Source organism: Scyliorhinus canicula, chromosome 15, assembly GCF_902713615.1.
Source record: "Scyliorhinus canicula chromosome 15, sScyCan1.1, whole genome shotgun sequence".
Classification (NCBI taxonomy): domain Eukaryota; kingdom Metazoa; phylum Chordata; class Chondrichthyes; order Carcharhiniformes; family Scyliorhinidae; genus Scyliorhinus; species Scyliorhinus canicula.
In genome coordinates, this window is record NC_052160.1 from 135,564,274 (window position 1) to 135,588,918 (window position 24,645).

General features: G+C 48.4%; 1 protein-coding gene across 1 annotated transcript in view; it reads left to right on the forward strand.

The window, feature by feature from the left end:
* pik3c2b (phosphatidylinositol-4-phosphate 3-kinase, catalytic subunit type 2 beta) overlaps positions 1-22,838 on the forward strand; it is a 195,552-nt gene extending 172,714 nt beyond the window's left edge. The window contains exons 29-33 of the mRNA XM_038819586.1: positions 870-981; positions 14,649-14,730; positions 16,892-16,998; positions 18,213-18,338; positions 19,491-22,838. Of these exons, the coding sequence (XP_038675514.1) occupies positions 870-981; positions 14,649-14,730; positions 16,892-16,998; positions 18,213-18,338; positions 19,491-19,685 (622 nt within the window). The 3' untranslated portion in view covers positions 19,686-22,838. The remainder of the gene's footprint in view (positions 1-869; positions 982-14,648; positions 14,731-16,891; positions 16,999-18,212; positions 18,339-19,490) is intronic.
* Positions 22,839-24,645: the final 1,807 nt, after the last annotated feature.

Below are 24,645 nucleotides of genomic sequence, written 5' to 3' on the forward strand. Positions count from 1 at the left end.
CGGGGCTGCCCCACAATGGGAAACCCCATTGACCAGCCGGCGAGACGGAGCATCCCGCCGGCGGAGAATCCAGTCAATGGTCTTGGCAGGACGGAGAATCCAGCTCTCTGTCTCTGACACCTTTGGAGGAAAAAGTCCAAAGACTCATGAACCCCCCCCAAGATAAAATTTCTCTTCATCTCTTTTTTATTTATCGTCTTTTTTAATCTCAATTTTTTTTTTCCAATTTGGGGACAATGTAGCGTGGCCAATCCACCTAACCTGCACATCTTTGGGTTGTGGGGGTGAAACTCGCGCAAACACGGGGAGAATGTGCAAACTCCACACTGACAGTGACCCAGGGCTGGGATTTGAACCCAGGCCCTCAGTGCCATGAGGCAGTAGTGCTAACCACTGTGCCACCATGCCGCCCTATTCATCTCTGCCTTAAGTATGCGACCCCTTATTTTCAAACAATGACCCCCAGTTCTGGATTCTCTCACAAGAGGAAACATCCTCCCCACGTTGATCATGTCTAGACCCCTCAAGATCGCATACATTTCAATCAAGTTGTCTCTTACTCTTCTAAACCCCCACGGATACAAGCCTCGCCTGTCCAACCTTTCCTCATAAAACAACCCACCTGTTCCAGGTAAACCTTCTCTAACCCGCTGGCTGGACTGAGTAAAGTTTAATGAGCAGAAAACTTTAGAAAGTACCAGCATCTGCAAAAACAGAAAGCAAAGTTTTATGTTCCATAAACAAAAGTAAATTTGGAAGTTTCATGCCTTGATCATTTCCCTTAAAAGGGTAAACACCTATTTCTGATTATCTCTTTACATGGATAGGAAACTGAGAAGTTGCCTCATCAGAGTTATTTTTGTCCACAGCTTCCCCAGCAGGTTTGTGCTTGGCCGAGGAGAGTCGATGGCTGACAGACGCAAAGAGGAGCTGGACGGTTATATCTGGCATTTAATCCACTCACCCCCTGAGGTGGCCGAGGTAAAATTCCCTCTTCCGAGCAGCAGATGGCAGAAAGCTTCTATTAACTTGTGTTAGCAACTATAAATACGATGCACACACCAGTCAGTCACCTATGGATCCCACACAAGGGATCAGACCAAGTGAGGTCGGTGGGTGATGCGGATTGGAGTGGCTGCAGTCGTAATAGGACCAAAACCAATTGGGGACCGCGATGTTGGAGAAGCTAGCTGGGGAAGGGAGCGTTTGGCCTTGGGTGGGGAAGGGATGAGGAAGTAGTTAAGAGCAGAGATAGAGAGCAATAGACAAGTTTGAGGGGGTTCAGGGGGTTAGTGGGAGGGGGTGGAATGGGGAAGGTGGGCAATGAGAAGAGACTGGTGATAATCCCGAGGTGTGGAAGAGAGAACTAACTGGTGAGAGAAAACCTGGGAAGGAGGAGAAAGGAAGTTTATGCAGGCGGCAGGAAGAGGATTTTTAAAAATGACATTGCATCATTGGATCATGTCTATTTTTTTTTAAATGAGGACTTATTAAACAATGGGAATGTGCGAGTCAGCAGAAAATTATGATTATGTGGGTGTAACCGAATAAAGGCTTACTTTTTAAAGAAGTTATTCATGAGATGTGGGCGTCGCTGGCTAGGCCACCATTTATTGCCCATTCCTAATTTCCTTTTGGAAGATGGAGGTGAGATACCTTCTTGAATGTTGCAGTCCACTTGGTGTAAGTACTCCTGCTGTGCTGTTGGGGTAGGGGGTTCCAGGATTTTGACTCCGTTTCAATATGTTCTATGTTTGAGGAACAGTGAAATATTTCCAAGTCAGGATGGTGATAGTTTGGAGGGGAGCTTCCAGTTGATCCCATGTGTTGTACTTCTAGATGGTAGTGGTTGTGGGTTTGGAATCTTAGGGTGCGATCTATTGGCCCCATCCTGCCAGAATACATGGCAAGGGTATTCTCCTGTATCAGTATTCCAGCTCAAAAGGCAGGCATCAGTTTGAAAATGAAAATCGCTTATTGTCACAAGTAGGCTTCAATTAAGTTACTGTGAAAGGCCCCTAGTTGCCACATTCCGGCGCCTGTTCGGGGAGGCTAGTATGGGACTTGTACAGTGCTGCTGGCCTGCCTTGGTCTGCTTTCAAAGCCAGTGATTTAGTCCTGTGCTAAATCAGCCCCTTAAACGTTCAGAATTGTTTCATGCCTTGTGAATATTTATTAACTATTTATCTAATTTGCAGTGAGGAAATCTAATGCCAGTGTCTGCTGTGTCTGTCCCCATGACGTCTTCAGATGACATCTCCCAAGTCAGTTAACAAAAATATTCTGATTCAATTCACCTCTGTTTCCATGTCAACACAGTCGAAGGGTACGATGTAACTAAATTGGAACAAAGTCCCACAAAGCCAGTGGGTTTAGCCACGTGTTTCCTGGCCCTCGGGTTAGATAGGGAGCCTCAGGGGGGGAGAACGCGGGGCCGAGGCCGCACATAGCCCTGTATTCTGCGCCGAGGAGCTCTGCTCCCCAAGCTGGCATTTTGCACATGGCAGTGATCGGGCTGGGGGTGCCCTGCGCGGGTGTTGGGGGACGAGGGGGGACGCAGGGCACCCCCAGCCCAATCACTGCCATGTGCAAAATGCCAGCTTGGCACCTTGGCAGTGTCAACCTGGTACTCTGGCAGTGGCACCTGGGCACCCTGGTGCCAGGCTGGCAGTGCCAGAGTGCCCACATGGTACCAGCCATGCCAAGGTACCACCCTGCCCAGAGGGCATGCACCTGGGGGCTTCCGCCCCCCTGAGACACCCCCCCCCCACGAGTGCCATTCCGTTTGGTCCCCATTTCTGGAGAGCAGTACTAAATGGTGCTGACCCGAGGTCTCCGGGGCAAAGGATGCCTCGGGGAAACTGCTCTAATATGCAGATTTGCCAAAAGGTGATCCCACCCACAATGGGCGGGTTTCACATCGCAATGCCTTGCGAGATATCGCGAGGGATTGCAACTGAGTAGATCCCGGGAGCGGGGTCTCCTGGCTTCTATCGGCCACTCTGCGCCGCAACTAAGCTGAAGTTTCTTTGACTTTGTGCTTCCGTTTACACTCAGATTCTCTCTGAGTGTGGGGGGTGGGGGGGGACAGGAAAAAGTCTTCATTAAAAGGGAGAAAAGAGAAGCAATTCAATGTAGCAGCCAGCATACAGAGACAGAGTATCGGGTTCTGAGAAAGGGGGAAGAAGGGATGAGCAAAGAAAGAAATACTTGCCTTCCATGACCTGAGCACGTGCCTAAACCAATTCCAGCCAATTAAGTACTTTTGAAGGGTAATCACCTGCAGTTCAGGGAAACAGCAGTCATTTTGCAAACTCCTACAAGCACCAGGGTTATCAGGCCAGATAATCTGTTTTGGTGATGTTGCTCGAGGGATAGATACTGCCCAGATCACCAGAGATAACTCCCCTGCTCGTCTTCGAAAAGTGTTGTGGAATCGTTTACATCACCCGAGAGGGTAGCAGTTTAATATCTCATCTGAACAATGGCATCTCTGGCAATGCAGCAGTCCATCAGAGCCGCACTGGGAGTGTGAAATTTATCTCTAAAGCGCGTGAAAAAAAAAGAAATAGAAGGACTTTGTCACGAGGGTAAAGGAAAGCTTTGAGGAAAGTATTCCCGGCTTGGGTCACTGTCTGTGCGGAGTCTGCACGTTCTCCCCGTGTCTGCGTGGGTTTCCCCCGGGTGCTCCGGTTTTCTCCCACATGTCCCGAAAGACGTGCTTGTTAGGTGAATTGGACACTCTGAATTCCCCCTCTGTGTACCCGAGCAGGTGCCGGAGTGTGACGACGAGGGGATTTTCACAGTAATTTCATTGCAGTGTTAATATAAACCTACTTGTGACACTAATAAAGATTATTAGTTATACTATGAAGGCAGTGTGTGTTGGTGACGGCAGTCGTAGGGGAGTTGTTCTTACTAGCCATGGACTGCAAAGGCTGGGAAAGTTGTATATGCTTCAGCTGTGGGGAACTGGGGCTTCTGATACTCCCATCTTGTGACAGAAGTACAACTGTAGGCTCCACCTCACACCGAATAGCCATTCACCTTAATGGAAATGCTGTCAAGTGTGCCATCTAGAGGCAGGGCAGAAATGGCGACATGCCAAAAAGAAAATGCGTGACGGACACAATTATGGATTTATTTTTACTTTCTATATTAGATATCCTATTAGATATCACACTCAAGGCATCAAAATGTAAAACATTCTTAGAATGATGCGTGCTGGTCAATGATCAACTGAAACGTACAAGCATTTTCCAGTCCACAAAACTCCCCCACAGCTGATCGAAGCTTTTGTTTTCTTAACAACACCCAGACATTGGAGCAGTTCCACTTTAGCAGGGTAAGATATTGTTCACTGTATGTTTTAGCAATGCTGACCTTATAAAACCATACAACGTCCAATTCATTGTGAACGATGCCACAGGGGGAAGTGTTCAGATATCTGGCAAGCATCGGTCAAACTTGGAACATCATTCGGAGTGTCAAAAAAAACATTTTGGATGTTAAAATGAGTTCAGTACATGACCCATCCATAGTATTTTTCTTCGAAATCAGCTTTGAAAATGTGACTTATTTGGACAATCTCGCTGCAGGGAATGCACAAGCAGTAACTGTAAAAGAACAGGTCCGGTTAAACACAGCTCCCTCTTACAATTATTCATCAGAGTTATGTAAATAATGCCACTAGGCATCAGCTAAGCACACATACTAAACATAGGACAGCACTGCCTTGGGTACATTGATAATAGAATGTAACAAGGTCATGTCAAATGTGCAGATTAATTATTTATCATTTCATAGGAACAAGTTTTCAATGGATGGTATAGATTGCAAGAAGGGTCTATTTTCAAGATATAGAATCATGAAATGATGGCTCACAGGTGGGCATTTGCCCCATTGTCCATGTGCCAGCTCTGCAAATGAGCTGTCCCACACCCCTACTCCTTTCCGCACAGTACTATATTTTTTCCTTATTCAAGTATTGTAAGAGTCCTTCCTTTTTATCTCCTTTGTTCCTATTTCTTCTTATGTTATTTTATTATTTTGGTCCATGAAGCCATAATTGGAATGTGCCTTTAAGCAGAAGATGGAAGGGTGAAATAGCCTGTTTATCGGGACACTCTGTTCCCAGGCTTTGTTTTTGGAGTGGAGAAGCCAGACTCCTTGGCACCAAGGGGGATCTGGCACTGAGTGGATCTTAGGAGCAAAGTTTGAAGGGAATCGTATCGATTGGTTAGCTGGCAGCCGATGGGTTAACCAGGGATGGTGTTCTGCCTGACTGTGATCAGTGATCGGTTCCTGCATGATGCTTTCGGAGAGAACAGAGCAGAAGAATTCAGACCTTGGAAGTGAAAGGAACGCTCCTTCTCTCTCTCTCTCTTTCCTGCTTGCTGAAGTAAAAGAACTGCTTTAGTGTTCTGAAAGCAGTGAGTGCCCAGCACATCCTTTACTGTGAACCTGAAATGAAGCTGAGTCTGCAGAGAAGGTAGACAATCAAGAGAAAACATCTCAAGCTTGGAAGGAAGAAGTATTAAAACAAAAGCTTAACTTCAGAAAGACACTAACTAGAATTCAAGATCTTTATCCTTTTTTTAATTAATTTTTTCCCCTTTCCGCCACCCATTCGAAAGTGTGTGTGTGTGTGTGTATATATATATATGTATGTATATATATATTATATATATATATAGAGAGAGAGAGAGGTAGTTGGGAAAGGTTTATTAGATAGTCAGTTACGCTTTCTGTTCATTTAATTATAATACTGTACATAATAAAATGTTACTTGTGTTAAAGTTACAAACCTGGCGGCTGTAGTTTACTGGGGCTTAGCCAAGGACCTCGGGTAGTTTAAATGACATCTCATTTCTCCTGTGTTGAGACTCCGGGTCACCTGGGGCTGGAATGTACCACGCACTAGCCCAGGGTATCATGACAGTATACATCCTTTTTTGAAAGCTACAGTTGAATCTTCAAACTCTCTTCAGACAGTACTTTCCCAACTCGCTATGGAAAAATTATTTTCATAATCGCGTCCACCTCCCCGTCCCCACCCCCAACTCTTTTGCCAGTCAACTTAAATCCTTGTCCGCAGGTTATCAACCTTTCCACCCACGGTAACAGTCTCTTCCCAGCCACAATGTCAAATAATTTTGAACGGCTCTAATACATTTCCACCTTTTCTGCTGCGTCGAACAAGCCATTGTGAACAAACATACCTGCTGTATGAGCACAGTACATGCTGTACGGCATTCAGTCTGATGAAACTTTACTTATCTGTTTGTTCGCTGAGCCTGAATCAGATCAAGAAAATCAAGGGTAAGTGTAGAATCCGCTAAAGCATCCTTGGCCTGCACCCAGGTCGGGGTTTTTATGCTAGTGATCTAACCCCCTGTTAAGGGGAAGCCCCGCCCCCTCGTTACCGGGGGGGAATTTGTATTCATTGGCGGTCACGGAGAATCTGATAGTCCTAATGCAGTGACCTCCACCAGGGTCACACCAGTAAGTAAACCCCAGCCAGCCCGAAAGCAGATCCGAGAATGGTTTTGCTCAGCCATTGAAATGGATTTGGGGAATGGTGCACCTGTGAAAATACTGATTGATATTGCAATGTCCTGTGCTGTAATCCCAACTTTTAGGTCAAATTGATCGACTACAATAGGAGTCAGAATCATAAAATCAGAGATGAGTGGCAGAAGTTTGTCTGAAGAGAGTTGCAACATTTTGCTCCAGCCTTGTACAGATTAAATTTATTTGGGGGGGGGGGGGGGGGGAGAAAAAGGAGGTTGTGGGGAGACATCACCTTAACATTAAAACTGAGCCTTTTGGAGGAGAAATCACACCAATCCAGACGTCACACTCCCAGAAGGGGCAGGCCGAGGTCGGTGAGGGAAGGAGCAGGGTCTAAAGCGGAGATGTATGGGGGTTAGCTTGTTTGCAATTACTCCCATTGTAAATCGCATCAGGTTCTACAGATTCAACCATCTGGCAGGGATTACCACTTTAAATGGTGAATTCGGAAAGTTCATTAACCAATAAAAAGTAACAGGTCAGAAAGATAAAAAAAACAGTAATTAACAATAAGGGGGGTGGGAAAAGCTTGGGCGGGATCCTCCGGTCTCTGACGCCGAAATGGCGTTCGGCGATCGACTGGAGAATCCCCATTGGAGCCAAAATTTTGTGATGCTCCGCCCCCTCCAAAATGGTGTACATACAGAGTGCCTGTGTGGGTTTCCTCCGGGTGTTCCAGTTTCCCAGGTTAGGCGGATTGGCCATGATAAAATTGCCCCTTGGTATCCAGGGATGTGCAAGTTTGGTGGTGTTACTGGGATAGGGTGAGGGAATGGTCCTAGATAGGGTACACTTTCAGGGGGTCGTTGCACACTCAATGGACCGAATGGCCTCCTGCACTGTAGGGATTCTATGATTCTCAAGACAATGGCTTCTCTTCAGCTATATCTCTGATCATGAGTTAGCCTGAGAGTTGAACAATAATTGGTTAACGTAACTATCTGTCAATTTATAATTGAGAGACTTCCGGTTGCGGCTATGACCAGCTAAGTCGCACGTTTGGCTGCTCCTGCTACAAAGGTGTTTTCGGGCCGATTGGAGGGCCCCAACGGCGCTGTAAGGACAAATCCCGGTGGGGGAAGGCTCCCTGAAGAGAACCAGACCAACTTTATGGTCGGTACCCGGAGTGGGGTGGTAAAGAAAGCAACAGCAGCTCCCAAAAAAAAGCGGGGGAAGAAGACCAAAATGGCGGCCGGTGGCGCACCTGAGGAATGGAGGAAATGGGCGGAGGAGCAGCAGGCCGCTCTCCTGCGCTTCTTTACGGAGCTGAAAATGGAGCTCTTGGAGTCAATGAATGCGACGACCACCAGGCTGATGGGAGCCCAGGCGACCCAAGAGGCGTCGATTCGGGAGCTGCAACAGGAGATGACTGCGAGGGAGGAGGAGGCCATGGTCCTCGTGGGAAAGGTAGAGGTGCACGAGGCACTCCACCTGAAATGGCAGAGCCGTTTTGAGGAGCTGGATACCCGAATGAGGCGGAAGAACCTGAGGATCTTGGGCCTGGCAGAAGGCCTGGAGGGGTCAGACCTCCCGGGATATGTAGCAGAAATGCTGAGCTCCCTGATGGGGGCAGGGGCCGTCCCTTCGCCCCTGGAGCTGGAAGAGGCCTACAGGGTCATGGCTAGGAGGCCAAGAGCAAATGAGCCCCCGAGGGCGGTGCTGGTGCGGTTCCAGCGACTCAGCGACCGTGAGAGAGTGCTGGAGTGGGCCAAGAGGGAAAGGAGCAGCAAGTGGGAGAATTCGACGGTGAGGGTCTACCAGGACTGGAGTGCGGAGGTGGCAAAGCGGCGGGCCCGGTACAACCGGACGAAGGCGGTGCTACATGCAAAACGGATCAGGTTCGGAATGCTGCAGCCAGCGCGCTTGTGGGTCACCTACAGGAACCAACACCACTATTTTGAGTCCCCAGAGGAGGCGTGGGCCTTTGTACAGGAAGAGAAACTGGACTCGAATTAGACCCAGGGGATACTTGGCGGCCGTAGCCGCTCGGGTACTTTCAGCTGAATTCTTTGTTTGGATTTTGAACTCTTGCTGTGGTTTTTCTTCTGATGTTTTTTCCCCCTTTGCCAACTTCCCTTAGTTATTGTTATTGTGGTTATTCATGGTTATTTATGGTTATTTATGCTGTTTGGTAGAGGGCGACTGTTAAGTACATTGTTATTTGTTATTTATCTGTTATTTATAATGTTAAGTTGGGGAGGTGGGACGGGGGGGAGAGCAGATCGGGGATATGGGCCCCTAGGGGGGTTCTTTTACAGGCATGGACGGGGACGGGGGTGGAACTGAAGATGGCGGGGTGGGGTGTGGCAGGGCGAAAGCGCGGGCTTTCCTCTGTTTTCCCGCGCGCGGGGCAGAGGAGGGGGGAGGGGAGGAGTGCGGGGCGTGGCTAGCAATGGCGACCTTTCCCGCGCTGGAGCGGGGCCAGGGAGGAGTGGCAAGGGGGGGAGGCCCCCCCCCCCGAGCCGGGGGGAGTCGGAGTGTGGCAGGAGCAGCCGGGTCAGCGTGAACCAGCTGACTTACGGGAGTACGATGGAGGGTACATCGCGGCTAGGAGGGGTCCTAGCCTGGGGGGGGGGGGGGGGAGGGGGGTTAGGGAGGGACACCGGGTTGCTGCTGAAAAGACCAGAAACGGGAAGTGGAGGACTGGAGAGGGGGGGGGAGGGGGACATCGCCATGGGGAGCGGGTCAGAAGGGGAGGGTCGACCCGGGGCGAGCAGGGAACAGGACATGGCTAATCGGCAGGGGAAGGGGGCGGGTCGTCCCGCGACCCGGCTGATCACTTGGAACGTGAGGGGGTTGAATGGGCCGGTCAAGAGATCAAGGGTATTCTCACACCTGAAGGGACTGAAGGCTGATGTAGCAATGTTACAGGAGACCCATTTGAAGGTAGTGGACCAGGTTCGCCTGAGAAGGGGGTGGGTGGGACAGGTGTTCCACTCTGGATTGGACGCAAAGAACCGGGGGGTGGCGATTCTGGTGGGAAAGAGGGTGTCGTTCGTGGCGGAGGAGGTGGTGGCGGATAAGGAGGGTAGGTATGTGATGGTGAAGGGTAAGCTGCAGGGGGAGAAAGTGGTGATGGTCAACGTATATGCCCCGAACTGGGATGACGCGGGTTTTATGAGGCGCCTATTGGGCCTCATTCCGGGACTGGAGGCAGGGGGCTTGATCATGGGGGGGGACTTTAACACAGTGCTGGACCCCGGGCTAGACAGATCGAGCTCAAGGACCAATAGGAGGCCGGCAGCGGCAGAAGTGCTGAGGGGGTACATGGAGCAGATGGGAGGAGTAGACCCATGGAGGTTTGGTAGGCCGAGGGCGAGGGAGTATTCCTTTTTCTCCCACGTCCATAGAGTGTACTCCAGAATCGATTTCTTCGTGTTGAGCAGGGGGCTGATCCCGAGGGTACGGGAAGCTGAGTACTCGGCCATTGCGATCTCTGATCATGCACCGCATTGGGTGGATGTGGAAATGGGGGAGGCGCGGGACCAGCGCCCGCTGTGGCGGCTGGATGTGGGGCTGTTAGCGGACGACGAGGTGTGTAAAAGGGTCCGGAAGAGCATTGAGAGCTATCTGGACTTGAATGACACGGGTGAGGTGCAGGTGGGGATGGTCTGGGAGGCCCTGAAGGCAGTGATCAGGGGAGAGCTGATCTCCATAAGGGCGCACAGAGAAAGAAAGGAGAGGCAGGAGAGGGAGAGGCTGGTGGGGGAGCTATTGGAAGTGGATAGGAGATATGCGGAGGCACCAGAGGAGGGGCTGCTGGGAGAACGGCGCAGCCTGCAGGTCAAGTTCGACCTGCTGACCACCAGGAAGGCAGAGACGCAGTGGAGAGGGGCACAGGGCGCGGTCTATGAGTATGGGGAAAAGGCGAGCAGGATGCTGGCACACCAGCTTCGCAAACGAGATGCGGCTAGGGAGATTGGGGGAGTGAAGGAGAGGGGCGGGAAGGTAGTGCAGAAGGGGCAAGAAGTGAACGGGGTCTTCAGGGATTTTTACAAGGAGTTGTATCGGTCTGAGCCGCCGACGAGGAGAGGGGGAATGGAGGACTTCCTAAACAAATTGAGGTTCCCAAGGGTCCAGGAGGGGCTGGTAGAAGGGCTGGGGGCGCCAATAGGGCTAGAGGAGCTAGTCAAGGGAATAGGTCAGATGCAAGCGGGGAAGGCGCCGGGGCCAGATGGGTTCCCGGTGGAATTCTATAAGAAAAATGTGGACTTGGTGGGACCGGTACTGGTACGAGCCTTTAATGAGGCGCGAGAGGGGGGGGGTTCTGCCCCCGACAATGTCGCAGGCTCTGATCTCCCTGATATTGAAGCGGGATAAAGACCCCGTGCAGTGCGGGTCCTACAGGCCTATCTCGCTTCTGAACGTGGATGCCAAGTTGCTGGCAAAGATCCTGGCAGCTAGAATAGAGGATTGTGTGCCAGGGGTAATCCATGAGGACCAGACGGGGTTCGTGAAGGGGCGGCAGCTCAACACGAACGTGCGGAGATTGCTGAATGTAATTATGATGCCGGCAGTGGAGGGGGAGGCTGAGATAGTGGTAGCGCTGGACGCGGAGAAGGCATTCGATAGGGTGGAGTGGGAGTACCTGTGGGAGACGTTGGAACGGTTTGGGTTTGGGGAAGGGTTTATTAAGTGGGTGAAGTTGCTCTACTCGGCCCCGACGGCGAGTGTAGTGACAAACGGGAGGAGGTCGGAGTATTTCGGGCTCCACCGAGGGACCAGGCAGGGATGTCCCCTATCCCCCCTACTTTTCGCACTGGCGATTGAACCGTTGGCGATGGCACTGAGGGGTTCAGGGGGGTGGAGAGGACTGACTAGGGGAGGGGAGGAACATCGTGTATCGCTGTATGCGGATGATCTACTGCTGTACGTGGCAGACCCAGAAGGGGGAATGCCGGAGATAATGGAACTATTAGCAGAGTTTGGGGACTTTTCGGGGTACAAACTAAATTTGGGCAAAAGCGAGGTTTTTGTGATACACCCGGGGGACCAGGGAGAGGGTATTGGGAGACTCCCCTTCAAGCGAGCAGGAAAGAGCTTTAGGTACTTAGGGGTGCAGGTGGCAAGGAACTGGGGGACCCTCCACAAGTTGAACTTTTCCAGGCTGGTGGAACAGATGGAGGAGGAATTTAAGAGGTGGGACATGGTACCGTTGTCGCTGGCGGGGAGGGTGCAGTCAATCAAAATGACGGTCCTCCCAAGGTTCTTGTTTTTATTTCAGTGCTTGCCCATCTTCCTCCCTAGGGCCTTCTTCAAAAAGGTGACGAGTAGCATCATGAGCTACGTGTGGGCGCATGGCACCCCAAGGGTGAGGAGGGTCTTTTTGGAGCGGAGTAGGGACAGTGGAGGGCTGGCACTGCCCAATCTCTCGGGGTACTACTGGGCGGCAAATGTGTCAATGGTGCGCAAGTGGATGATGGAAGGGGAGGGGGCAGCTTGGAAACGAATGGAGAGGGCGTCCTGTGGCAACACAAGCCTGGGGGCCCTAGTAACGGCACCATGGCCGCTCCCCCCCACGAGGTACACCACGAGCCCGGTGGTGGCGGCCACCCTCAAGATATGGGGGCAGTGGAGGCGACATAGGGGGGAAATGGGAGGTCTGTTGGCGGCGCCAATAAGAGGGAACCATAGATTCATCCCGGGGAACATCGACGGGGGATTTCAGAGCTGGTACAGGGTGGGCATACGGCAGTTGAAGGACCTGTTTATAGAGGGGAGGTTTGCGAGCCTGGGAGGGCTGGAGGAGAAGTTTGAGCTCCCCCCGGGAAACATGTTCAGATATTTACAAGTGAAGGCATTTGCTAGGCGGCAGGTGGAGGGGTTTCCCCTGCTCCCCAGTAAGGGGGCGAGTGATAGGGTGCTCTCGGGGGTCTGGGTCGGAGGGGGGAAGATATCAGACATCTACAAGATAATGCAGGAGGCGGAAGCAGCATCAGGGGAGGAGCTGAAAGCCAAGTGGGAAGGGGAGCTGGGAGAGCAGATAGAAGACGGGACGTGGGCGGATGCACTGGAGAAGGTCAACTCTTCCTCCTCGTGTGCGAGACTGAGCCTCATTCAATTTAAGGTGCTGCATAGAGCTCACATGACGGGGACAAGGATGAGCCGGTTCTTTGGGGGTGAGGACAGGTGTGTCAGATGTCTGGGAAGCCCAGCGAACCATGTGCATATGTTCTGGGCATGTCCGGTGCTGGAAGGGTTCTGGAAGGGGGTGGCAAGGACGGTGTCGAAGGTGGTGGGGTCCAGGGTCAAACCAGGATGGGGGCTTGCGATCTTTGGGGTCGGGGTAGAACCGGGGGTACAGGAGGCTAGGGAGGCCGGAATACTGGCCTTTGCGTCCCTAGTGGCTCGACGAAGGATATTAATTCAATGGAAGGACGCGAGGCCTCCAAGCGTTGAAACTTGGATTAACGATATGGCTAGCTATATTCAGCTAGAAAGGATCAAATTTGCCCTGAGAGGGTCGGTACAGGGATTCGCCAGGCGGTGGCAACCTTTCCTTGACTTTTTAGATCAGAGATAGACGTTCGGGGTTGTGGCAGCAGCAACTGTAGGCTGCCTTGTTTGTTAAGGTTGCCTGGGGGGGGGGTGGGGGGGTGGGGGGGGAGGACTGGTGCGCGCGAGAGGGCGGGCGAGGGAGGGACATTTGCCTAGAGGGATTGTGTTGTAAATAATTTAAAAATTAGTAGGGGTAAATGTCTGTATGGAAAAACTCTTTCAATAAAAATTATTTAAAAAAAAATTTTTATAATTGAGACAGCTTACATAAAGCCCTATTCATTTATCCAGTCAAGGCCAACAAAGGTCTCAAAGGTCATGTTTTCTTTCCAGCCTGCCTTTTACAATTCTCATGGTTTAATACTAATAGTCTTGAAATCAAGTGTTAATTATAAAACATTTATAAACTTTTGTGTTGCAGATTATATTTATTACCAGCCTACTAATCCATCTACTGATTACTTTCTGATTCTTTAATTGTCTCGCCATTAAGGCAATCTTTTTAACTGATCTGGCTGGTTATAATAATGTAGCAGTTGGTTTTGTTCTTGAAATGGCTTCTTATCTCAGTGTTAGCACAAAATGGCTTCTGATCATGTTAGGTTTATTGTACTGAATAACATATTGGTTCAGACTACAAAATGATTGTCAAACTAAAAACTATTTATTTTGAAACTACCAACAAGGGGAGCAGTGAAATATGAGTGTTTTAAAAATTGGGATAGCATGATTATGATGGGGAGGGAGATGCAGACTGGGGACAGTAGGATTATGATGGAGAGGGAGATGCAGACTGGGGACAGTAGGATTATGATGGAGAGGGAGATGCAGACTGGGGACAGTAGGATTATGATGGGGAGGGAGATGCAGACTGGGGACAGTAGGATTATGATGGGGAGGGAGATGCAGACTGGGGACAGTAGGATTATGATGGGGAGGGAGATGCAGACTGGGGACAGTAGGATTATGATGGGGAGGGAGATGCAGACTGGGGACAGTAGGATTATGATGGAGAGGGAGATGCAGACTGGGGACAGTAGGATTATGATGGGGAGGGAGATGCAGACTGGGGACAGTAGGATTATGATGGAGAGGGAGATGCAGACTGGGGACAGTAGGATTATGATGGAGAGGGAGATGCAGACTGGGGACAGTAGGATTATGATGGAGAGGGAGATGCAGACTGGGGACAGTAGGATTATGATAGAGAGGGAGATGCAGACTGGGGACAGTAGGATTATGATGGGGAGGGAGATGCAGACTGGGGACAGTAGGATTATGATGGGGAGGGAGATGCAGACTGGGGACAGTAGGATTATGATGGGGAGGGAGATGCAGACTGGGGACAGTAGGATTATGATGGAGAGGGAGATGCAGACTGGGGACAGTAGGATTATGATGGAGAGGGAGATGCAGACTGGGGACAGTAGGATTATGGTGGTAAGGGAGATGCAGATTCCGAACACACTTACCTTCTCCTCACCATTTCAGCCTTGTCAGGCCATAAAAGATGCTCTTGGACCCATTGATTGCACAGTACTGTAATGGCAGTAACCGTTCTTCTTTTGTGTCCCCAGTGTGATCTCGTCTACACTTTCTTTCACCCACTTCCAAAGGATGACAAGTCCTTAGCTGGAAACGCAGTGCCAAAGCCAACAGGTGTGTTCCTGACTCCTATCTCAGCAGTGTCTCTGTACAGCTCATTGTTTGGCTTTTAATTTTCCTCTCTAACATATAGTCAAGCAAAGCCACTGAAGTAGTTCCAGTGTGACATAGCAAGCTGACTCTCTGAAGCACTACCTTACAGAGCATGGTTAAGGGTTTGTCTCCAACCTGACAGAATGTAAATCCTGAGTGTAGAGAGGTAGTTCCCCACAGAAAGGGAAGGACAGATTGTCTGAGTCACTGCCAGGTCTGGATCAGGTTGCCATCTTCTCCAGCGATCTGGATGGTACAATTAGAATGTGAATTTTCTATCCCATACAGATATATTCATTTCATTTTTTAGCGATAACAATCACACCAAACGCTAGAAACCCACAGTCATTATTGATGTGATAACTCTCATCATTCCTACCTTTTCCCAGGTGCTCATGAACCTTCTCATGAACCAAAAGTTCCAACAATAAACTTCCTTCTGAAAGATGGAGTAGTACATTTATTTGGTCAGTATATATTTGAGTGGAAATTGGAACATGACAGAGCTTAGGATCCAGGCAGCTGAAGGTATGGCTTGGCCATCAATGGTGGAATGAGGGAAACTCAAGAGGCCAGAATTCGAGGAGCACAGAGATCTCAGAAGGTTGTGGGACTAGAGGGGATCACATAGATAGGGTTATGAGAATGGGTGGATAGGACGAGGAGACAGACCCTTGTTCGCTTTCAATGTTCTGTGATGGCTTTCACCCCTCGTGAGGGACAAACCCTGTCCTGCTTCTCAGAACAAGCAGTGACTACAAACTCTTCATTCGAAGCACGAGAGGCACAAAACCATTGCTAACCACTCTGTCCTGTTGTGCGTTATTCTCTAATGCACGGCCTCGTCAACCCATCCCTTCCTTCAGACTTAATTCACCAATTGACAGTGGAAGCTGTCTAACACAACGGCTTGTTTGTGCCCTACCTTAGTTATTAACTCAATGTCCTTCTTTCTGTTTTCTTCAAACTCACCAACTTCTCGATAAACCAAACCAGAGATGTTAGTCACGTTTTCTCAAAACATGACATTATGAAAGAATAATGCTCATTGATGAGACGATGGGCTGGATTCGTCCACCCCGCCCCGCAAGATCGCCAGGCGGACAATGGAAAAATCCATTGACCTCGGCCGCGCCTGCCCGCTGACCGGGGAATCCTGCCCAATATTGAATTGGTGCGAGCTTACAGGTGTTGGGAATATGTTTTTGTTTCCATTCATAAGCAAAGGTTGCAGGCCAGTGCCTATGCTAATTAGCCTAAACACACAGTTAATAATGCTGATAAGGAGGAAGGGCAGTAGTAGACCATATGGCTCCTCAAACTTGCTCTTTCATTTATTGTGCATTAGGTGTGAGACACACTCATGGCCAATAGCAAGATTACATAGATACTGCTGTTTTCGAGAAATCGCTGGTCACAACCAGCTGAACTCCATTTACCCCTCCCGATCGTAGAATAGAATCATAGAATTTACAGTGTAGAAGGAGGCCATTCGGCCCATTGAGTCTGCACCGGCTCTTGGAAAGGGCACCCTACATAAACCCACGCCTCCACCCTTTCCCCGTAACCCAGTAACCCCAGCTAACCTTTTATTTTGGACACTAAGGGCAATTTATCATGGCCAATCCACCTAACCTGCACATCTTTGGACTGTGGGAGGAAACCGGAGCACCCGGAGGAAACCCACACAGACACGGGGAGAACGTGCAGACTCTGCACAGACAGTGACCCAAGCAGGGAATCGAACCTAGGGCCCTGGAATTGTGAATCAACAGTGCTAACCAACGTGCTACCCACACGGTGCCTCTACTGTTGTCGAGTAGGCTGGTGGCTATGGTTTTATCCCATTTATGCTGTTTCTAGCTGCATTAGCCCCCATAGGAATGCCAAAGCCCTTTAGCCAATTTCAGCACCAGTCCCTATTATGATGTTCCTAAGTCTCCCAACATGCTTCGCTTAGCAAAGTACAGAAAAAAGATGGAGTCGCATCAGCTTTAAATAGCTCCTTCCACACTGGGAGTTGAACAGTCAATGGAGGTTCCTGGTCACTACATGTTTTAAGGACAGTGTATTCCATATTCATACTCTCATCTTCCTAATCTTCTTTTCTATCGCTCCAAAGACATCCCTCCAACACCACCAATGGGGAAGGTTGGCGGAGAGGTGAAGCTGTCCATCTCGTACAAGAATGACAAATTGTTTATCATGGTGATGCACATTCGAGGCCTGGTAAGTGTCTGTGGTTACAGATTATTTTTCAGATGAAGGAGCACTCCCAAGTCACCATTTGATTTAGTAAATATAGATGAGTTGAAAACCTTAAAAAAAAAAGATGAGGATCAGTTGATCGACGCAGAGTTTGGTGTTCTGAAGTCTGTTGGTATTCTCTGTGCCGATCAGCATTTCTAATCATTCCAGGTTACTGAAGAATTTGACCTGGATGTCATTTCCCCCAATGAATCGCCTGTGCGCCCATGTTCTCCAGCCACCTCATGTGAATCGGGACAAGCCAGTTCAATAATTTTTAATTCTTTGTGCAGGAAATGCTCATTGCAAAGCATTGCAAACCTCAGTTTCAGCCTTGCACATTGTTGTCTGAATATATGTGGAATAACCAAAACAAAATTCAGATTCCAGTCTGGGCAGGATTAGCGGACCCCGGGAACGACCACGCTATCCAACGGCACTCTGTGGCTATTCCTGGCCCCTACCCCCAAGGAGTGTTACTCCTCAGTGCACGACGAGATGGAGACGCCATTTTTAAATGGTGCCCCGATCTCTCGACCTGCCGACGCAATCCCCGTCAAAACTCACCGAAAAGGGGGTCCTTAGGGGGGACCCCCACACCCAACCACAATGGGCAAGGCACACCCGGGCCCAACATGGGGAAAATGCTAGCCTGGCATCTTGGCAGTGCCCCTGCCCACCAGCAGTGCCAGGATGCCACCCTGCCCAGAGGCTGAACAGATTGGTGGTCTCTGATTACCCCCCCAAGTGCCGGTATGCCTAGTCCCCGTTATTGGGGCCCAGTACTAATCGGTGCTTGGCTGGGGTCTCCTCGGCGAGACTGGTAGATGCCGGGCGGATGTTTGACCTGGCGGCAGCACAGCTAAGTGGGTTTCTGAACTCACTTAACCGTGTGAGACTGGGTCCCGCCCAAAATTGAGTTTGTGAGCCCTGGTTAGATCTTGCGAGGCATAACGGCCATCGGGAATCTGCGTCCTGCTCCAATTCTGGTGGGACGCAGCCGGTAGATCGCACCCTAAGATTCTCTTTGGCAATTCCTCCAGTTGCCGGATCTTTGTGGGTTAAGCTGCTATATTTCTTTAGAGTGGAGTCCAGATTGGTATTTGTCACGTTGTGTTAGGCATCTCTGCATCTTAGTCAAAAACAAATCTGATCTGACTGCGTTGAAGCCAACTGCATCATCTCTCTTCCTTCAGGTTTTGCAAGATGGGACTGATCCAGATCCATATGTGAAAATCTACTTACTGCCAGACCCTCAGAAAACCAGCAAGCGAAAAACTAAAGTAGCTCGAAAGACTTGTAACCCAACGTATAATGAAATGGTAGGTCTGCTACGGACGTTCCACCACGTGGTGGAGGTTGAGTTCCTGGGATGAAGCTAGTTCTGGGATGCTAAAGGGCTAGTTTGTGCACAAACTTTAGAATCGCACGTTCACAAAGTTGAAAGGAGATTGAGAACTGTCTACATTTTAAAGAATATTTCCAAGTCCCATGGAGCAATTTACGCCTATAAGAATAAGAAACCAATTTTATTTAGTTTGTTCTTCTAAGTATTGCTTTACACAATTTTGATGCTTCATTGAATTTGTATTAAAGCTAAAACAATAAAATGAATCCTCTGTTTTGAAAAAAAAACACAAGTAGAATTGCCAGGATGTGTCTTTAGCAGGTCCCACCACTAATGTGTCCCTGACCTATAATCTTTGGTTTTAACTGTCTCTTCATGGAATCTTGAAGCTAACTATAAAAAAATACTGTGCTCTCTGCTGACCAAGTTATCACCCGTTGTCTCCTCAAAGTATTTTTATCCTCTACTGAAAACAGAGCCGAGATCTGAAAGATCAATGTCACTTGACAACTCGATCCTTATCTCCAGACATCCTGACATCTATTCTGGTGATGGGCATTCATGTTGGCTGGCTAACGTGAAGAGGAATGCTGCCCTTGGTGGGACAGGGCATCAGTGAGCTAGATGGATCAGATGCAGATTAATGTCGCACTCAAGTGGTTCTTGCTTCTGTCGCCTTGTTGGGAAAGCATGAAGCAAAGCATGAAGCAAAGGTCACGTATTCCCTCAGCGAAAAGGGCACCATCTGAGGAAGTTCTTGAAATGAAATGAAAATCGCTTATTGTCACGAGTAGGCTTCAAATGAAGTTACTGTGAAAAGCCCCTAGTCGCCACATTCCGGCGCCTGTCCGGGGAGGCTGGTACGGGAATCGAACCGTGCTGCTGGCCTGCTTGCTCTGCTTTCAAAGCCAGCGATTTAGCCCTGTGCTAAACAGCCCAAACCCAGTAGTGCAGCGATCTCAACGGGGAGGTCGGGTGTTTGGTGTGGGATGGTGTAGTGGCCTATCTATGTGACACAGAGGGATGAAGGGGGAAATGTGGAGGACATACCTTGCACAAAAATTCAATTGTTGTCTTTCGTGAATTACAATATTAAAGTTGAAAACAATTCCCATTTGTTTTCCAGTTGGTGTATGATGGTATTCCCAAAGGCGATGTGCAGCAGCGAGTTATCCACTTGCGTGTGCTGAGTGAGGAAGCATTCCGGGAAAACATTATGCTCGGGGAGGTGTATATTAACCTCAAGGACTTCAACTTAAACCAGAAAATTGTTGGCTGGTATCACCTGGGATCAACGACCCCACAAGGCACTTTGTTCTAAGTATTTAGTGACGTCACTAAAGGCTCTCCATTGGACCTCAACTGAGGTGCGGGTTTGGAGGGGGCAAGGGGAGAAAAAAATAACAAGGAATGATCAATTGCGTTTCCTTTGTTTCATTTTTATTCGTGAACTGACTCAATGAGGAGGTTAAGGTATTCAAACATTGTTTTTGAGCCTCTTCATTTTGGAATGTGTTGAAGAGACACCACCCTCAGACCCGAGGATTAATGGGCATGATGTTGCATGCGTCAAGAGATGCAAACTATTTGCTCCCAAGTTGTGTATTATTACACTATGAAAATGAAGGTAAATATTTGAACTGTTTATATGCTTTTAAACTGTGCTGTGGGCGACCATGTCGTAATGAAGGACTGACTCCAATTTTTTTTTTGCACTAAACACAAACAAGAGGAAGGAGTAAGGGATTGATCAAAGTCCAGGACTGTGGCACAACATAAACGAGAGTGTCCAACGTTCAGGCCGCAGTCCACTCATAAAAAGTATTCTCACTGCCCCTCAGGTCTCTCTTGTGTGCCCAGCTGGGAAGTGTGTAGTTCATATCTTGGTGGCTTTGGGGTGTAAATGGAACCTTGTAATGTGAGAGAAGCAATGTATGGCCAAATAGCTCGCCTTGCGTTTTGCAGCATCTAGCAACATGTGAGCACGGGTTGACCGTTCCGCCTCATCAGTCCCATTCCGTCTCACTGACGTCCTGCCATGTATCTATTGGGGGTAGTAATTGGTCTTGGGAAGTATATGCTAAATGGGCGAATCACACCCACCGTTGTATACCTGTCCCGCATTCAGTTCTGTTGAAGGCAATGGAACGGACTATCGAGTGGGCTATATAATGGGCAACCCATGCAATGTCGCATGAGATGCATTTTTACCCCATTGTCTCTCTCTTTTCAATTGAATGTAAGAGAAAGGAAAACTTCAATCAGGCAGGATTGTGTCTGGTAGAGAATGAATGCTGTTAACCCAAAAATCTTAAAGCCATCAAATTAGTTTTGGGAGCATGTTCAGTTATGCTGCAAGTGGTGCAGCTGAGGGAGTTATTAATATATTTCTTGCATTAAAAGGTTGATGCAGTGTTACCTGATTTCAGTCAGGTGGTCAAAAAGCTGAGGCAGCAAGAATATCCTACCTTCGGTCCATGGTTGATGCTGAGTTCGTTGATTTCACCTAGGGCAGCGATATAATTGGCCTTGGAATGGGGATGAAAGCGGAGCTGGGTTTTTAGCTAAAGTTCTTGCTGATTTCTGGTCAATGACCCTTATTTGAAGGTAAATGCATGTGTACTCTGGTGAAGGTAGGATCGGTTTTGGCTGCTACATCCACGCTCAATAAACCTGCCAACACACTTTCTTGTGAATGACTGCCAACACTCACTGACTAGATTTGTACGGCACGGTGGCACAGTGGTTAACACCGCTGCCTCACAGCACCAGAGACCCGGGTTCAATTCCGACCTCGGGTGACTGCGTGGAGTGTGCACGTTCTCCCCTTGTCTGCGAGGGTTCCTCTGGGTGCTCTGGTTTCCCACAGTCTAAAGATGTGCAGTTTAGGTGGATGGACCATGCTAAATTGCCCTTAAGTGTCCAAAAGGTTAAGGGGATATGGCGGGGGATTGGGCTTAGGCAGCGTGCTCTTTTACAGGGTCGCTGCAGACTCAATAGGCTGAATGACCTCCTCCTGCACTGTTGGGCTTCTATAATTGCATGGGTGAAGAATTGGAGGACATGAGCATCCAATACAGTCTTTACCTCTGATCAATAAAGAGTTATTTGAGGAGGTTGCGGCAGGCCACTGTCATGATTAATCAATCAGATTAGATTTTATCATTACCACAATGGAAGGAGCACTCATTTTGTTGGCATTATTGCTCTGGCCACTGGATTTTCACACCAGATTAAACTCTGGGAAACTGGGTGTAGCGTTGATTGCACCATGTGACCTGGACCTACACCGTCTGAGCGTTGAAGTCTGTATGACTTGGGGGACGGGGGGGATCATGGTTTTAAATAATTATTTGGAAAGTCTTCCTTTCCTAAAGTAGACGTCCACTGACAGAAATACTGTTCCTCGTGTCTTATACTTTCCTTCTCTACCTCGGTGTTGTACAGGGGCCACTATCTCAAAGAGGTACTTCCATCCCATTGGAGGCACACGTGTCATGTGGCAAACCTGAAAATGGCTAAGGAATGGGGAAGGGGCACATTCAGCTACTCAAGCCTGTTCCATCACTCGGAAAAATCATAGTTGTTCTGTACTTCAATTCCTTGTACCCATGTTACTTCCATATTCCTCAATACTTTTATGGACCAAAACCTATCCATCTCGGTTTGAAAGTGGCAACCAGCCTCAGCAGCACTTTTTTTTGGGGGGGTACAGAGTTCTAGACTTGCGCTACTCTTTGTGTGCACAATATCTAGTGTGTAACAGTGGGGGGAGTAACTATTGAACCAGATGCTACGTTGTGTGCAGGGTAAGCATCAACAACACATGAACTTTCTTATCTAGCGCATAGACCTTCTCTCGCTCCATCCCACTTTGATGGTGAAGGTTATGTAAATTACCTAATGTTTCATTGATAAGAACACTGCTGAAGCCACGTGACCGTGCCATGCCTCTTGTAAAGGTGGCCCCTCTCGGTTTGGTAGAATGTACTGTGAGTAAGCTAGATTCGCTGTTAGATACAATACATGAATATCTGATTTAGAGATGAGGTAGCACTTGTCTTGCCCGATTCTCCCTTGGGGATTTAATTCCCAATTGAACTATGCTGAGACTGTTGGTGAACCCCTCTCCACAAGGGACAGGACAGTCCTAGATATTGAGCTCGGCTTTGTTTCTGTTAAGGATATTTGAACCAGCTGCCCACCTCACTTCCCACCTCACTTTCCATTACCTTTTTTGCTACACAGCTACAAAAGGAACTTTGTGAAATTCCCATGCTTTGTTTCGATTTACCTGTGTACATAAGGAAAAGCACCACTGCCCCCTACTTGGATGTCGTTTTTAATTAACCCTGGTGGAAATTATTCTGTAAGATTTATTTGCAAATCTTTGTTGCCTGTAAGTAATGTACTTTTTTTTGATTGATACACAATCCTGTTGTTGTATATTAAAAAAAAACACTTTAAAACTGCACGTCTTGTCTTGGTTTTCATTCCATCTATCCTGTTTAAGAAGCGTTCATCTCTCTTTCACTAGATTACACACTGGAATATTCTCTAGTTAAGGTCAGTGTATGGTAAGGTCTCACAGGATCCACCCGAGTTGACACAAAGAAACTCTGTCTAACAACAAAAACTTGCATTGATATTGTGCCTTTAAGGTACAAAGCTTGTATTTGCATAGCACCTTTTAAGGTAAAGTGTCTGATTATCAAACAAAATTCAACACTGAGTCAAGGGAAATTAAGGCAAGTGTTGGCCAAAAGGGTAGATTTTAGGGAATATCTTGAGGCAATCCCGGAGCCTGTGGTCAAAACGAGAAGATGGCGCAGTGAAGAAAGTGGAGGATGAGCATGAAGGGCTGCAGATCGGAGGAGAGCAGAGTTCTCAAAGGATGGAGAATGGTAACGGAGAGGTGAGAGACTAAAACAGGATTTTAAACAAGGAGGAGAATTTTAAAATTGGGACCTTGCAGGCTGAAAGCAATGTGAAAGTCAGCAAGCAATAAAGGTGAGCGATGAACAGGATATGCTGCAAGTCGGGTGACCTTGCACGACTCATAACCGAGGAGTCACCGGAGGAAGGAGCAGTGCTCCGAAAGCTCGTGTTTGAAACAAACCTGTTGGACTTTAACCTGGTGCTCTAAGACTTCTTACCATATCCGAGGAAAGACATCGTATAGTTCTCTGCAATCGCCAGAGCATTTTGGCTTTAACAAAATAACTTTGTTGGTTAAGTTGAGAGGCACTTCTTTTGTGAGCAGCAATGACAGAAACATGACAGGAAGGGATATGAAATAGGGCAACCAACAGAAGGAAAGGCAGAATTTGAGGTAGCTGAGGTAGTGGGACTATCAGAAATGTGGTCAAGCCCATCAGGAATAGATTTAATATTCGAGGTATAAAACGCAGGAAAGAAATGGCGTATCCTTGTATGTTAGGGAGAATTGGGAGGTAAATGAGGTTGAAACAGTTGGGAGGAGTAAACCATTCTTGTTGGAAATCTCTAATGCAAATTAATGAAGAAGATAAGGCTGTGGGTTGGCTCCAAATCATCAGGTCTGGACCTCAGTGAGGACAGTTTGCTTACTGAAGAGGGAAGGAAGTGTAAGATGAGGAATGTTAATAGGGACTAGTATAAATAGGGAAGAGTCAAAATAGTTTGGAAATGTAGTACGTGTCAGCTTTATGATTCAGTGCACTCGGAATGTCACGAGAGGCAGTGCTCATTTTAAATTGGTAAGACAGCCTAGATAGTGTATAGCAGGGGTTCTCAAACTGGGTTCCACGGAACCCCTGGGTTCTGCCAGAGGCCTCCAGGGATTCTGCAGAAGCTCAGGCAGCCACGTGACAAAAAGGCAGCAATTGATTTTTTTAAAGTGTGTGAACTTGAATGGGGGCGAAGGTCAGCTGAAGAAGCAAAGATTCAAGAAAGACTAGTGGCCACAAATCAAAGAAAAACAAAAGATCAAATTGACCTATCGGAGCCTGCCCTCTCTGAGCATTGACTTCAGATCATTGCATTGACTTCAGATTAGGCTGACTGAGGCTATCAGTAGCCAAGGCTCAAGAGGGGCAGAGCTCTGATTGGCCACGATTTCTTGTTTTTTTTTCTATTGCTGGGGAGTAAAGCGGCTGAGCGAGCAGTCGAGAGGTAAGTACGGGCGGCACGGTAGCACCGGGGTTAGCACTGTTGCTTCATAGTGCCAGGATCCCAGGTTCGATTCCCATCTTGGGTCACTGTCTCTGCAGAATCTGCACGTTCTCCCTGTGTCTGCGTGG